The sequence below is a fragment of the Medicago sativa genome, chromosome 2 (assembly GCF_051527215.1).
Source record: "Medicago sativa cultivar Bolivia chromosome 2, Bolivia_mono, whole genome shotgun sequence".
Classification (NCBI taxonomy): Eukaryota; Viridiplantae; Streptophyta; class Magnoliopsida; order Fabales; family Fabaceae; genus Medicago; species Medicago sativa.
In genome coordinates, this window is record NC_140750.1 from 68,195,335 (window position 1) to 68,210,000 (window position 14,666).

The 14,666-nt window shown below is 32.9% G+C and overlaps 1 protein-coding gene across 3 annotated transcripts; it reads right to left on the reverse strand.

Moving 5' to 3' along the window:
* Positions 1–1,347: 1,347 nt before the first annotated feature.
* Positions 1,348–10,000, reverse strand: LOC146950040 (TMV resistance protein N-like). Of its 3 annotated transcripts, none has more exons than XM_085746004.1 (7): positions 9,687–10,000; positions 8,479–9,047; positions 6,490–7,621; positions 5,425–5,697; positions 3,475–4,365; positions 2,503–3,242; positions 1,348–2,319 (listed from the first exon to the last, which is right to left on the reverse strand). In XM_085746004.1, the coding sequence occupies exons 2-6, from the start codon at positions 8,973–8,975 to the stop codon at positions 2,541–2,543; spliced, it is 3,495 nt and encodes a 1,164-aa protein (XP_085602130.1). In that variant the 5' UTR covers positions 8,976–9,047; positions 9,687–10,000; the 3' UTR covers positions 1,348–2,319; positions 2,503–2,540. The 3 variants fall into 3 exon arrangements, with proteins under 3 accessions (XP_085602130.1, XP_085602128.1, XP_085602129.1); XM_085746002.1 differs by having other exon boundaries at positions 8,479–9,051; XM_085746003.1 differs by having other exon boundaries at positions 1,348–2,340; positions 8,479–9,051.
* Positions 10,001–14,666: the final 4,666 nt, after the last annotated feature.

The following is a 14,666-nucleotide window of genomic DNA, read 5'->3' on the forward strand; positions in this document are numbered from 1 at the left end:
AAGTTATTGAGTCTGTATCTGATTTGTATTGTGAGCACCTCTGATTGTATATCAAGTGTTCAACCTTAAACAATTTTCTGTGTAATTTTGTTTAGTTAGAAGTCTCTTGCAGTTGTGCTTGAGCAGGGAAGTCTCTTGATTGTGTTCTTGAGCATAGGAAGACTCTTGCAAAGTGTGCTTGAGCAAAGGAAGTCTCTTGCAGGTGTGCTCGAGCAATTGTAATCAGATATTACTCTTAGTGAAATCTCCTTGGAAGTGCAAGGGGGACTGGACTACTTCCGGATTGTGGAAGGAACCAGTATAATTGTTTTGTGTCGTTCTTCTTCTCTCTCTCTGTTTTATTCCGCTGCATTTAGATTCTGATTACCACTTCAGAAGCTGTCCCACTTAGCTTCTGACCAGTGTGTTCAGTTTTTAGGAGAAACGAAGAATTTTCCAAAACACAATTCAACTCCCCCTTCTTGTGTTTTTCTCACCTTCATATCAGTAATGTGAATGACTAGATCTTTTTGAAGGAATGAATAACTAGATTGAAACTATCTTACAATTTTAAGGAGAAAACCTTCGATTTCAAAATACTCCCTCTGATCAATATTATAAAAAAAATCTTTTTTTTTTATTCATTGAATAGCTGATGTATATTATATAGAACATATGCATAAGCTATTCAATAAATAGTGAATTTTTACTTATAATAGGAACCAAAGAGAGTATATTTTTATTGTGAATAACTAGAGTATTTTTTTATGGTAAAAAACTTAATGGTTGCATTTTTGGGGAAATTTGTTAGCATTAGGAACCAAACTCTTGAACCTCGTTTTCAATACTCCTCTAGCGTTCCAATTCATTCCACTAATTAACTCCTAATTCTATGATCAAAGCCCCAAATCAGTTTCTAACCTATTAATACATATCTAGATCAAAATTTTAGACCATAGGTAACAAATGAAATTATGATATAGAAGTACCAAACACAAGTTATGCAGAAAACCAAATTAGAGAGTCCTAGGGTCTTCATCAATTCAAGGAGCACTTTAGAAATGAACTTCCTCATTTGATAAACTTATAGAATTTCGAAATTAAACTACTTAAATTCCTTCCATTGACCAAAACTCATTCTTATCCAAATTGAAAGTCATACATACATTTCTGTCAACAATACAAAAACAAAGCACATGTCCCTCTATGACCTTTGTTCAGAAAACTCTACGTAGATAGCACAACACAAGTATATATAGATAATCCACTTACATGTAGACAAACTTGGTAACCACGTACTTAAAGTACCTTAACAAGTTATTTCTAGCTCGAATTTCTGATACTACATACTATATTGAAGCCATCCAGTTAGCAGCACCATGAAAATGTATTATACATTACATAGTCCACAATGATATACACATAGATCTTCAATTTCACATCAAAGTTACACCACCACCCTTAAATGCTTTCAAGTCAATGAAATGTTAAAGAAAAAAAAATTACAAATGCATGTAACAACCTTTCATGTGTTCAGTTTATATAGGAAAAATAATGTATAAAATATGAAACAATGAACACAAGTACAGCATGTATCTGAGTTCAGTGAGAGTGACACAATACAAGAAAATGTTCTGCAATGAAAAGGCAACATAAAAAAACAGCAAAAGAACCCAAAAACGAAAAGGCTGCTCTGCTCACCAACTGTACAAGGAAACTAGCCAACAATGAAAACAAAAGCAGCGACCAATTGCAGCTATAGAATTACGCCAAGAAACATTTGACAACGAGCTTATAATGGCCAATTCCAAAGTAGTAGAAGCATCAATAAAAGAATCAAAGTGATCTCAATTTTGTGACAATAAAAACATGATTCCAGAAATAGATTATTCCCTCTTAGTCCCCACTGCACCTCTGATTGTACGAATGAACTTGAGCAGCCTCTCAAATTGCTTCACCAACAACATCTAATTTGAAGAAAACTTATAGCATGGTCTCATTCTGAATCAGCCCAACTTGATACTGTGAACACAGACTTATGAAGTTGAGAAAAGTCATTAATTGCAACTGATTAAAACATCCATCCTCCACAAACATATAATAACAGTACCTATCATGTCTTCATTCACCTGGTCAGGTTCATGACGAACCTTAACCTCATTGTTAGTACTATTAGACAAGCTAAAACAAACAACAAGAAATAAAACAGGCTACGATGTCAATCCGAATCAAAGACTTTCAAATCAGCGATCACCAACCCTTGTGTTAACTTTGATTTCCAAGTTAGCAATGCTGCAACGTGATATCCTACATTACTTCTTCACGAAGGGAGTGGCAACACTGAACAATAATGAAAAAGGCCTAAATATATTAATTAAAGAGAAATTCTTGGATAAACTTGGTAAACAAAAGTTAGATATTCAATACTAGTAATTCATATCAGATTATAGAAATAAATGATTAATTAACAGTTGTGATGAGTTAATACTTAACAATGTGTCACTGCCTAGGTGAGATAATTACCTCAAATCTCAAGGAAGATGTTGGGTGTTTTGGCATATTTAAAGGCCTAGATTAGAAAGATCAATTTCTTTTGACTTGGCTTCCGAATTCTCAACTTCCTCTTCCTCAGTAATCAACCAATTGTAGGGAAGCTGAATTTTAGGTCCAGACCTGCTGATACTTTCTTCCACATAATCAAACATAAGACGGTGCACTTCAGATTCTTCAAATTCATTATTGAAGAACATAATGCTATCACTATAGCGAGATAATTTTTCTGCACCCGCTTTCTTGATTAGCATGCGCAGTCCCCATTTCTTTATCATCAAACCTGGGCAGGCTTTAAAGGTGATATGTGCTCCTGTTTTAACAAAATGACAATGCTCTCGAGATATATAAATTATCCAAAGATGTTTTGATCCATCAATTTTTTCTAGTTCCAAACTAAGAGGCATATCAAAGCGTTCTTCCGTGTGTTCACTTTCAAAAGAAAGATAAAAAGGATGTGGCAGTGCCAAGGACAATAATCCATGTGATGAACATGAGTTTGCAAGATGGTTGTCTACTTCAAATGCTACACAAAAGGAAAAGCCAATCCAGTTGTCATCCACATTAGACTGTACTATCCTTATTATTGAATGCCCACCAAATTGGTGATAGAACCAATCTGGAATAGGATGAAATTGAATGAATGGATCATCATTATATTTACGTTGGCAAGGGACAATAAAGTCAAAACCGCACCGAAAGCATCGGGGATCCTGGCAACAGTAAAATACCATAGGTAAATCAGATCAGGAGAGTTTTAACCAGGAAAAAGTGCCAAGTGGCTTGCGGTTTCAAGCACACAAGTTTAATTATGTTGCATTGTAGATCTTTTTGATTGCACAAGATATATCACAGAAAAAACATTCAAATATCAAAGCTAGAGAAAAATTGTCCAAGTCTAACCTACAAACATAAAGAGAGAGGGATGTTATGCAAAATACTGACCTCAAGAAGTCTTTGCAACCATTGACAAATATACTTGCTAAAATAGTCTTCGGTATTGGATAGGAAGAGCTTCACTTTGGGGCAGTCAAAAACATATAATCCTGACCTATGATCACGAGATCCTGATACAAATTTAAAATAACTTCCCACTAGAGACAAATCTTTTAGTGAAGGTATATGTGGAAAAGTACGAAGCTTACGGCAATGAGCCAAGTTCAAATATGAAAGTCTTCCAAGATTAAGGAAAGTAGGAGGTAGTACATCAAACTTGTTTCCTTGTAGACTTAATCTTTCTAAACAACTTAGCTCTCCAATAGCATCAGGTACTTTACGAAGATTGCAAAAGCTTACATCAAGAAAAATTAAAGATTCCATATGAGAAGAACTGAGATTCTGTCCGAGGGGAAGAGTTTTAAGTTTCAAGCAGCCGCGTAAATCTAGAGTAACAAGAGAAGTCATGGTATTAATGCTATTGGGTATTGCAGCAAGAATTATGCAATCTCTTAAACTCAAGAATTTAAGCTTTTTGATAACCCCAATGGACTCATGGACTGTGGATAAATTTGTACATCCATCCATGTCAAGGTACTCAAGATTTGATGCCCCAGTAAAATCTGGCGTCTTTTCAAGTTTTGTGCAACCAGAGAGACGTAGAACTCTCAAACAATATAAATTTGATACACTACCCAAATCAAGGTTGACCAAATTTCTGCAGTTTTGCAAACTTAAGAAAACAAGTTGTGTAAGATGTCCAATTGATGGATGGACCTGTGTTAAGTTTGTGCATCCTGTAAAATCTAGCCTCTCAAGTTTCGGGGTCCAAAAAAACTTTGGAGTCTCTATAAGATATTTGGAGTTGCTCAAATCAATCCTTTTCAAATTAGGGAGATCCTGTAAAGTGAAATAGCAACCATCAGTAAAGATATCATGCTAAAATTTGAATTTTATTAATTTGTTGTGGTTTACTTTCAAAATTAAGTGCAAACTTGGTCTCTTGGTAGGCCAAATAGCAACATGTAATCCAGATCTAGCACAAAGGCTAAGTACAGGAGTCTAGCTCTTGCAACCATTGAGCTTCTATGGGCTCAATCCCTTCTCATCAAGCTAGATGTCCTCTTCTTAACCCCTAAGATGCTTTGTGGCAACATGAGTACAATAGCCCTTGATCGCAATCCTGTTCTCCACGCCCGCACAGAACACATAGAATTGAACCTATTTTTTGTCAGATAAAAGGTCTTACAAAAGCGAGCAGATATGTTCCTGGTCAGCTACAGTATGCAGACATCATGACCAAAGACTTACAACCCTCAAGGTTTGAAGAGTTGAGATCCAAGATAACCGTGGCTGATGCCTATCAATTCTCACACTCAGTCAAGCTTGTGGGGCAGGATTAAAGGAACAATTCAGCTAGAGCTCATATAGTACTTAGCACACTCCATAGTGTCTCTTGTTGTAATGGTTCACAACATAACCTAACCTCCTATAATAACTCACTGATACGTGTCATTACAGTTAGACTATGACTGACAAGTGTCAGTCGCCTCTAGGAATTAAGCACAGTTTATAAATAGACTGGTATTCATTGTGTAAACATAGGATTTATCAAAAAAATAGAAAAAACATAGCTCAAAGAGCTTCTCTGCACCAAGTGCAATTTCTAATATTTTATGCCTTGATTTTATATGTAAGTTGAATGATTAGTAAAGTGACAAGTTCAATGCATGACATTTATGCTCCAACTTGGGAGGAAGTATTGATTAGTCTTAATTAGAGTTATTTTCCCTATTTAATATCATTGATATCGTTTCCTATTTTTGATATATTTTTTCTTTTGTGTGTTGTATTTGGTTTTTTGTGTAATGCAAGTTATTTAATTCTAAATTATTCAATTACTAGTATGCCATTATTTCTTTAAAACAATTTACAAATGGAAAAGAACTATTAAAGTACCTTGCGACCTTCCCACAATCGTTGAATGCTACTATCAGGCATATTCAATTCTACAAGATAATATGGCTCAAAACTTGATGGCAAAGAAGTAAAAGGGTATCCATGCCACAAAAGAAATCGCAGGTTGTTGGAAAGAAAATTGAGATTTCCTGAAAAATTGTTAGGCTGCAATATGAGAAGTCCAAGGTTCCTCATATTTGACAATCCTTCAACCATGCATTTGGAGAAATTTTCCTTTTGATCCAGAACTATAGCTTTGACATTATTTGTTCCCTGGGAAAACAATAGAATAAGCATAAGCTAGCATAATATATAGGAAAAAAATCAAATTGCTTAAACTAACTATGTTAGAAACAATAAACTACCCATATATCCTATATTAGAATATCAAAACTTTTAATGGAAATAAGAAGAAAATCGTGGAGTCAAACTGTGTTTAAATTTACTCATCTCGCTTGACTACCACCTTGGAATTGTAACATTATGTTTTAATTCATATCATTAACAACTTCTTGAACAATAAACGAAGGCATAAGATCAAAGACTTGATGACTAGACATTGATGTAGCCATCCTTGTTAACTGATGGGCCACTATATTAACTTACCTTAGAAAACCTTCTTTTTTTTTTTTTTTGTCGAATCCTCATAGAAAACCTAACCAACGAGTTTGGACGAAGGGAGTTGCTAACCATGAATTGTAACATAATGTTTACAGAATAACCTGTAACATATCCAGAATGAATTCCACTATGGACAAATAGCATAGACTAAAACTAAACTAATGATAGATAAAAAGAAAGGAAAAGAAACTAACTAATGATGAACAAAAACAAACTTTTCCAATGCTGAAGGATATAAACCAACAATATTTGTTTGATATGATTTAAAGCTGAAATTGGTGTATCTTTAATGAGAAAAACAGTCACTTAAACCTAAAAAATACCTAAAAATAGAAAGAGAACATAGCATCATGAAATAATCAATGATTATTATCAACTCCCCACGATAACCCCACACAAAAAGCATAAATTGCACCCTCTAATGTTGGAAACATAATTTGTTACCGTTTCTGTCATCAAGACTTGATAGAAATCATGGTATTGCCATAATCTACTCCACGATCCCGGATCATCGGGAAATTGGTGCCGAACTATTTTCTTTCCCAATTTTTGTAACATATCATGCATATGAATCTCCTGGTTATTAATGGTAATGAGTGATTTCTCCAGGATTCTCTGAATTCCAATGTGAGGGTGTAATCCACAAGCATCTAGAATTCGCTTTACATAAACTTCCCTCTCCCCTTTAAAGAAACAAGCAATGTGCAGAAATATTTCCTTCTCCTCATGTTGTAGTCCATCAACGCTCATCTGAAGCACATCCATAATTTTACTATCAGGGTTCTTCTTCAATCTATCCAAAGCATCTCTCCACTGAGTAGCATCACGGGTACACAAGAAAGATCCAACTACTCTAATTGCTAATGGAAGATGTTGAGTATATTTTAGTACTTCTTGAATCAACTCAGCACAATTGCTGCTTTGTTCTTCACCTTGGAAGGCTTTTCTACGAAAAAGTTCATAGGCATCATTACTATTCAACAATGGAACTTTGTATATTGAGAAATTATTTATTTTTGGAAAATTTTCTATATCTGCCCCATATACTCTTAGAATATGCTCGTCCCTTGTGGTTATGATAATTCTACTACCTCGACAAAGCAATTTAGGATTTATAGCCAATTCCTGCAATTGCTCTAATTGATCAACGTTGTCAAGAACTAGAAGGACCTTAATGCCACTATGAAGCCTATTTATCATAAACCCAGCTATTTCAGAAGTATCATATGAATCTAGATTTCTTTCATCTAGAGCTTGATGAAGAATTTGTTTTTGCACAGCAACAATGCCACCATCTGTATAAATTTTGCTTGTGTTATTAATAAAACAACAGGCATCAAACTGATAAGAGACTCTGTCATACAAAACAGTAGCATGAGTTGTCTTTCCTACTCCGCCCATCCCCCAAATTCCCAGAACTCGAAAGTCATCATCATCTGCGCTCAATTTTAGAAGCTTCTCTAATTCTTCTACGTGAGGTTGCAATCCAACAAGATCATTGGCAAACCCTGAGAATTTATGATCCAATGTTTTTATTACTGCTCGAACAATTTTTTCAATCTCTGTAAACTCTGGCCTGAAAGTGGAAAAACAAGAACACTAAACTAAATTATGGGATAAATTAATTTATTGTCTGTAACATGTTGGGTTTTAAGAAAAATTGAAGTTGGACAATGAAAGTTAGTATGATGACCAACTATGAAGCACTAACACACACCGATAATGACTACCGGGTTTAAAATAACGGTCTTGCTAACGAGTTCCCCCAGGGCACTCTTTAAGAATTCTAAAATAAGGAATTATTCCTTAAGAAAGTCAAATATTTTAATTTTCAATGCATTGATTACACAAATTTTCATAAAAACTTAAGGTGAACCCTGAGGGCACTGATTAACATTTCCCTTTAAATAAGGTAAAACTTCGATCTAGACTGTGATATAACGGTTTTTAATGTTACCGAAATCACAATGAACAATGATTGAAGTCCCATATGCCACATTTGATCGCAATTCTATGAAATACCAAAGATCACAATGCAACTTAAACATGTTATCGCGACAATAACCATTATATTAACAATAATTGTTATCAAGACCAATATTTAAAATCCTACTGAACACCAGTAATAATTTGGGAAGTGATAATCTAGGAAAATGGAAGTGATCGAATATGACCCTGTTTGGATAAACATCTTAATTGGAGCATATTATAGCATAAATACTTTATCATGATAAGCGCTTATGTATAAGTTCCTTAAAAAAAAAACGCTTACGTAAAGTGTTAGTGCCACATGCATGGATGATTAGTTTAGTAGCTGGAGGAGCACAAGCATGAATATGATATGACCACAAAAAAAGTTAACAGAACATCACATATTATCATCGTAAAGAATGAATAAAAAAGCTAAGAGAATAGTGTTTTATTTTTACTTACTTATCTCTAACATCAAATCCAACCAAGTTGCTCAATTCCGTCATAGCTTCCTGCCATTGATTAACCTTGTCTGGGTCATATTTTAACTTCTTGGTCTGTGAATTGTAATCATCCTCAAAAACTCCGACATGCTTTCGAACATGAGACGGATCGACGTCGTAGAAAACAGGGATAACAGTTTGTTTCAATTGTTTGCGACATTCCGCAATAGCAGCCATTTCATCCAAACACCATGATGAGGCTGCATATGTTCTTGAGAAGACAACTATGGAAACCCTTGAATCTCGAATTGCTTGTAGAATCTGCGGCGAAATGGATTCTCCTTTGTGGAGAGTCTGATCGTCCTTGAAGACGAAAATACCTTTTTTGATGAGATGATGATATAGATGATCAATGAAAGTGTTTCTTGTGTCGGGGCCTCGGAAACTAAGAAACACATCGTATTTACATATTTGTCTTGACGGGGAGTTGCTGCTTGTAGAAGCCATGGGTTCCATAGCAGAACGGTACCGTGAGATAACTCACACCTCTCCAGAGAGATGAATAATAATCTTATCTTGTGCAAAACTCTTCCTTCAAAGCGATGATAAAGAAATGAATTTTCAAAGAACCAAATTGGAAGGAGTGACTAAGAAGATTCATGCAAAATAATTGAAACTATAAATACATTCAGGTTTGGTGAATAACTGAAAGGACTTAGTTTGTGCTTGTTGCTCATTAAAAGTTTCTTTGCTTTTAGAGATTCTTTGCTTTTAAACCTCCGACTAAATTTAAAGATTCCATGCTTTTAGAAGTTCGTGAAGTTTAACCATACAAAATAGATGATACGGCAAGGTAGACGAAAATTTCCTCAAATTACAGGAGCGAAAGTAACTTAAGTTTTGAAATTTGATGTCATGGAAGTCTAAAAGAGAAGAATCTTCAAATTACAGGGTTGACATCTAAAAAATATACATTACATGTGTAAGCCGAAATTCGCTCAAATTACAAGTGGTAAAGACTATATAACCCAAAAATCATTATTTATGAAATAATGTGTAAATTAATGGATTTTGATGGTGGAAGCAGTATATTATGTGAGTGGAACATGGGAAAAAAAGTGAGACCTAGGTTATTCAATTGAAAAACGATGATGAATCATATTATAAGTAATTAATAAGGGAGCAAAAGAAAAAGTTCATAGTATGGAATTTGTTAGTTAATATTACCTGAAGTATTAAACTTCAATCACTTCAAATATTTGCTGCTGCATAAGCCAGTGGATGAAAGCAAAGGTCTTCTGAGATGATCTATGAATGAATGAATTGCTTTATGAAAAAGAAAGGGAGACAAATTAATATTGTAGACCATAGGTAACAAATGAAATTATCCAAACACAAGTTATGCAGAAAACCAAATTAGAGAGTCCTAAGGTCTTCATCAATTCAAGTAGCACTTTAGAAAAGAACTTCCTTATTTGATAAAAATCTATGTCTTGGGCTTTGAAAGAAAAGTTCTTGGGAGTGTTAAATGAAGGTAAAGTAAGAGGTTAGACTAATAAGTGATCTTATATTGTTTAAGAAATCTTTAATATGAAATTTTGTCTTAGAAATACACATCAAACATTTATTTTTCTAGTTAAATGAAATGTCAAACTGAAAATCGAATGAGCTGAGGTTCGAACCTCCATCAAGACATACGGCCTAATAACTTTGGTATTTTTTCAGTTGAGTTAGAATTTATAGACCTACATTCAAACATTTATCTAAGTAATAAAATGCATAAGTACATATTTTGATTCATTAAACAATACTTTGCGGCAATTATAATAAGGAATCAAATATAATAAAAATATCTTGCAATATGTATAATCAATTTTTCTTCCAGTATAAATTTTTTTTTTTTTTTGTATCAAAAGAGCACTAGTTAACCCATAAATTAATGAGGAGTGTTATTTGACAACCATTTGATTGACAACTTATATGACAACCATAATTTACAAAGAAAAAGTAGGTATTTGCTGGAAAATCAAAGCAATAGGGAGATAAAGTAAAGAATAATGTGAGTATTCTTAGAAATCGTGGTTGGGTCTAACACAACCCCACAAAACCGACTTGTGAGGTGAGAATTGCCCCACTTATAAACACATTCTCAGGCAATCTCCTATCCGATTTGGGACTCTTAACACACCCCCTCACGATCAACACTACTGGGCTTGGTTCGTTGACATAAATGGTGGGTGACCCGATAGCGGAAACCTGATAGCAGGTGGCCCAATGGATCTTAGAGAGGCTTTGTTACCAACTTAGAAATCGTGGTTGAGCCTAACAAAACCCCACAAAATCGGCTTGTGAGTGAAGATTACCCCCACTTATAAACACATTGTCAGACCATCTATCCGATGTGGGACTCTTAACAAGTATGAAAGAGAAGGTTGACACAAAATTTATCATAAAATGGAATTCAAATATCATTTCTCTAAATTAATATACGGATACCGTAAGAAGGAAACAACGACGCATGTTCCACATACTAAAAGTTAACACTTAATCATTGTAAATATAATATTTATAGTAGAAAATAAAAGGCTTAATACATCCCCAGGTCCCTTAACTTATTTTTTCTTCTCACTTCAGTCCCTTAACTATTAAATGTGTCAATTTGGTCCTTAAAAAACGAAAAATTCATCGATTTGGTCCAATTTTATTAATTTTAAATCCGTAAAAAAGAAGACCGTTGGATCAAGGAAGTTCATCATATCTTACCGTGTACCACCAACACCTAAGTATCTGAAATTTAATTTTTAAAAATAATATAAATACGTTTATATTAATTTAGAAATAAAAAAATCTAAAAAATTTTAAAATTAATTTTCAAAAATAAAAAAATTCTAAAAAATTTGAATAAATTGGAAAATTAATTTTCAAAAATAAAAAAAATCTAAAAAATTGGAAAATTAATTTTCAAAAATAAAAAAAATTCTAAAAATATGAAAAACATTTATGGTTAATGTATTAAAAACATCAAATCCTTCTACATGTTTGCCGTTCCTCCTCCTTCTTATTCTTCTTCTTCTCAGATCTCTCCTTTTCCTTCCTCCTCTTCTTCTTCTTTGATGTTCCATTCAATCATTCATCAATTCATTTTCTTCAAATTGAATTTCTGGAAAACAAAATTCTGGAAAACGGCATGGTCGAAATTCAGATCGAAATCCACCCAAATCCCTCTCGTTTTATTATCTGGATCCGCCTTGTGATCTTCAGTTGCCGCTGCAATCAAGTATGCCTATATCATATTCGATTTCTGATCTCTTTTCATATCAAGTCGAAGTGGTCGTTGTCGTGCGCTTGTGTTGTTCATATTTCTTTAATTTTCTGGTTTTTTTGTTGTTTTTGTTCGTTGACAAACAATTCCATAAAGCTTTTGTGATGTGTTGAATCAATTTGGGATAAATTTCGATTGCCTTGAATCAATTCTTGCTTGTTTTTCTTCTTCTGTTTGTGTTGAATCAATTTGAGAAAAATTGGTTTGAGTAAAAAACTGGATTTATTGCTTTAGATTGCGGAGGTGGTTATGGTGGTAGAGGTGGTGGTGGTGGTTATGGCAGTGGTTATGAACCTGTCGAATCTTTTCGGTTTGATTTTGGGTTTTTTTAAAGTTTGATTCTTTCTATTTTGAGGGGTTTATGTTACTAGGTTTGCATATGAGAATCTGGGTATGGTTGGAGGAAGAAGCTTGATATTGGAAGGAATTATGTTACTGGATCTTGGGATTTTTGTTGTTGTGTAGTGAGATATGGATTTGATGAATTTTTGGTAAAGGAGGAACTTGGTGTTGAAGATGATGATTGAAGAATGATGAATTTTAATCATCAGAATTTTAATCATGAAAAATTTTAATTTTTTATTTCGAAAATCTATTAAAATAAATTATCATAATTTTAAAAATGATTTAAAATAAATTATCATAATTTTTTTCAAATTTTTTAGAATTTTTTTTTTATTTTTGAAAATTAATTTTCCAATTTTTTAGAATTTTTTTATTTTTGAAAATTAATTTTAAAATTTTTTAGATTTTTTTATTTCTAAATTAATATAAATTGATTTATATTATTTTTAAAAATTAAATTTCAGATACTTAGGTGTTGGTGGCACACGGTAAGATATGATGAACTTCCTTGATCCAACGGTCTTCTTTTTTACAAATTTAAAATTAATAAAATTGGACCAAATCGATGAATTTTTGTGTTTTTAAGGACCAAATTGACACATTTAATAGTTAAGGGATTGAAGTGAGAAGAAAAAATAAGTTAAGGGACCTGGGGATATATTAAGCCAAAATAAAACGTGCCTAGCAACTTTCTCTTAAAAGTTAATAGTTAATCATTATTTTTTTTTGAAGACCACTTAATCATCATCATCATTTTCTCACTTTCACTTTCACTTTCTCATTCACATCTTGCTTCCTTTCCATCATATCTGCTTTTCTTTTCCTCATTTTTCTTCTTTCTTTCCACTTGATCTTATCTCCTCCATTGACACCATTAGGTATTAAAGTTTGGGTGGACCAAATCAATTAGGTATCATAGTGAACTTAACTACAGTGCAAAGAAATATATTGAGCCGAAGGAGAAACACTTCAAAAATGCCAAGAAATTTCTTTAAAAAAATGCTAAGAAATTGATAACGATACTAAATAAAAATAATTATATAAATTTCTCAATAAAAATAATTATATAAAAAATCACATAACATGGTTGAAAAATGCTAAAACATTTTTTTTGGTTACAAATGCTAAAACAAATTATCCACAAATGGTATAAACAAGTAGCATCTATTAGATACACGATAAAAGAGAATAATTTTGATATGCTGTCTGTGTAAAAGTAAAACACTTATTTTGTGACTTTTAAGTAAGATATGTTTAACGTAAAACACTTTTATAATTCAACTTTTATATATGATTGATTATTGATGTAAAAGAGATTTACACTATCGATTGATATGAATTATGTTTGGGATAAAAATGGGTCTATTATACTAAAAAGATTTATTATAATAAAAAGATTGATATGATTTATGTTTATGTTTAACGTAAATGGGTTTTATTATACTAATGCATATTCTTCTTTTTTTACGTGCTAAATTAAGCATTTAATAAAAAGATTTCACATGCTTAAGTTACTATCATGGCATCCCTTGGCCTATGTAGTGGCTCAGTGACAAATATTCGCATCTCAGGGCTAGTTTGGCTTCCCCTTATGCCCACCACACCAGTCTAGACCAAAAGTTTATTTTGAAATACTCGCTCTGTTTTTTTGGTTAGATGAGAGAAGAAAAAAAAAAACAAAAGAAAAACAAAGCAAAGAAAAAAAAAACTATATCTTGATAAAGGACACTCCTATAGCATGACCTAGTAAGGTTAAGGATAGACATGGTAATGGTTGATGCATCATCACAAGAGATTTGAAGGACTATCACCTAGTTTTGCAATATACTCAATGTAGTGTCTAATTCGAAGAGAGGAACTAGCTCATTATCAAGGTGTTGGTATCACAAAAGATATTAATGAGCCAGCAGTTCCTCTCTTCCAATTAGACGCCTACATTATTGAGTTGATATCACAAGGATATTATGTAGCCAGTTCCTCTCTATACATTAATTTTTACCGGAAAGTATACCTACTATATAACAAAAGAAAATTTCAAATTTTCGTTTTCAATCATAATGGCTTCTCGCGCGTCCTACTTTATTTCATATCAATGAATCCGAATGTGTAAAAACACGGTATAAACACCCTACAACATTTTGGATTTCATAATTTGAACCAAGTGAAAAAAGAAACTCTCATAAAATTTTCCTACACGGCTACACCCCATAAATACAAAGGTTATTGTAAAATGACATTTTAAATACAAAGATTTTCATCAATTGTTAAACAAAGAACAGTTGAGTACAAATAAATACAAAGATTTTCATCAATTGTTAAACAAAGAACAGTTGAGTACAAAGTTTCTTAAAGTTCTCTTTTTTTTTTTTATCTAGAAGACTATTCAGTCCAAAAGTTCAATAATATATATATATATATATATATATATATATATATATATGAGTCAGGATCCGTTGACACCAGGTGTCAATGGATTCGTTGGCACCAAATTTTATCAGTTGATTTCTTTTGATCTAAAGGCTAATGTTTGTTCACCTAAA

What these genes read in the sequence shown, in the direction of transcription:
- LOC146950040 (XM_085746004.1), bottom strand. Translation starts at nt 8,975, where the DNA reads ATGGAACCCATGGCTTCTACAAGCAGCAACTCCCCGTCAAGACAAATA. An exon ending in GATTGTGGGAAGGTCGCAAG is followed by an intron (nt 4,366 to 5,424) that starts GTACTTTAATAG and finishes TTCACTTTACAG; the next exon opens with GATCTCCCTAATTTGAAAAG. An exon ending in GGTTGCAAAGACTTCTTGAG is followed by an intron (nt 3,243 to 3,474) that starts GTCAGTATTTTG and finishes TACTGTTGCCAG; the next exon opens with GATCCCCGATGCTTTCGGTG.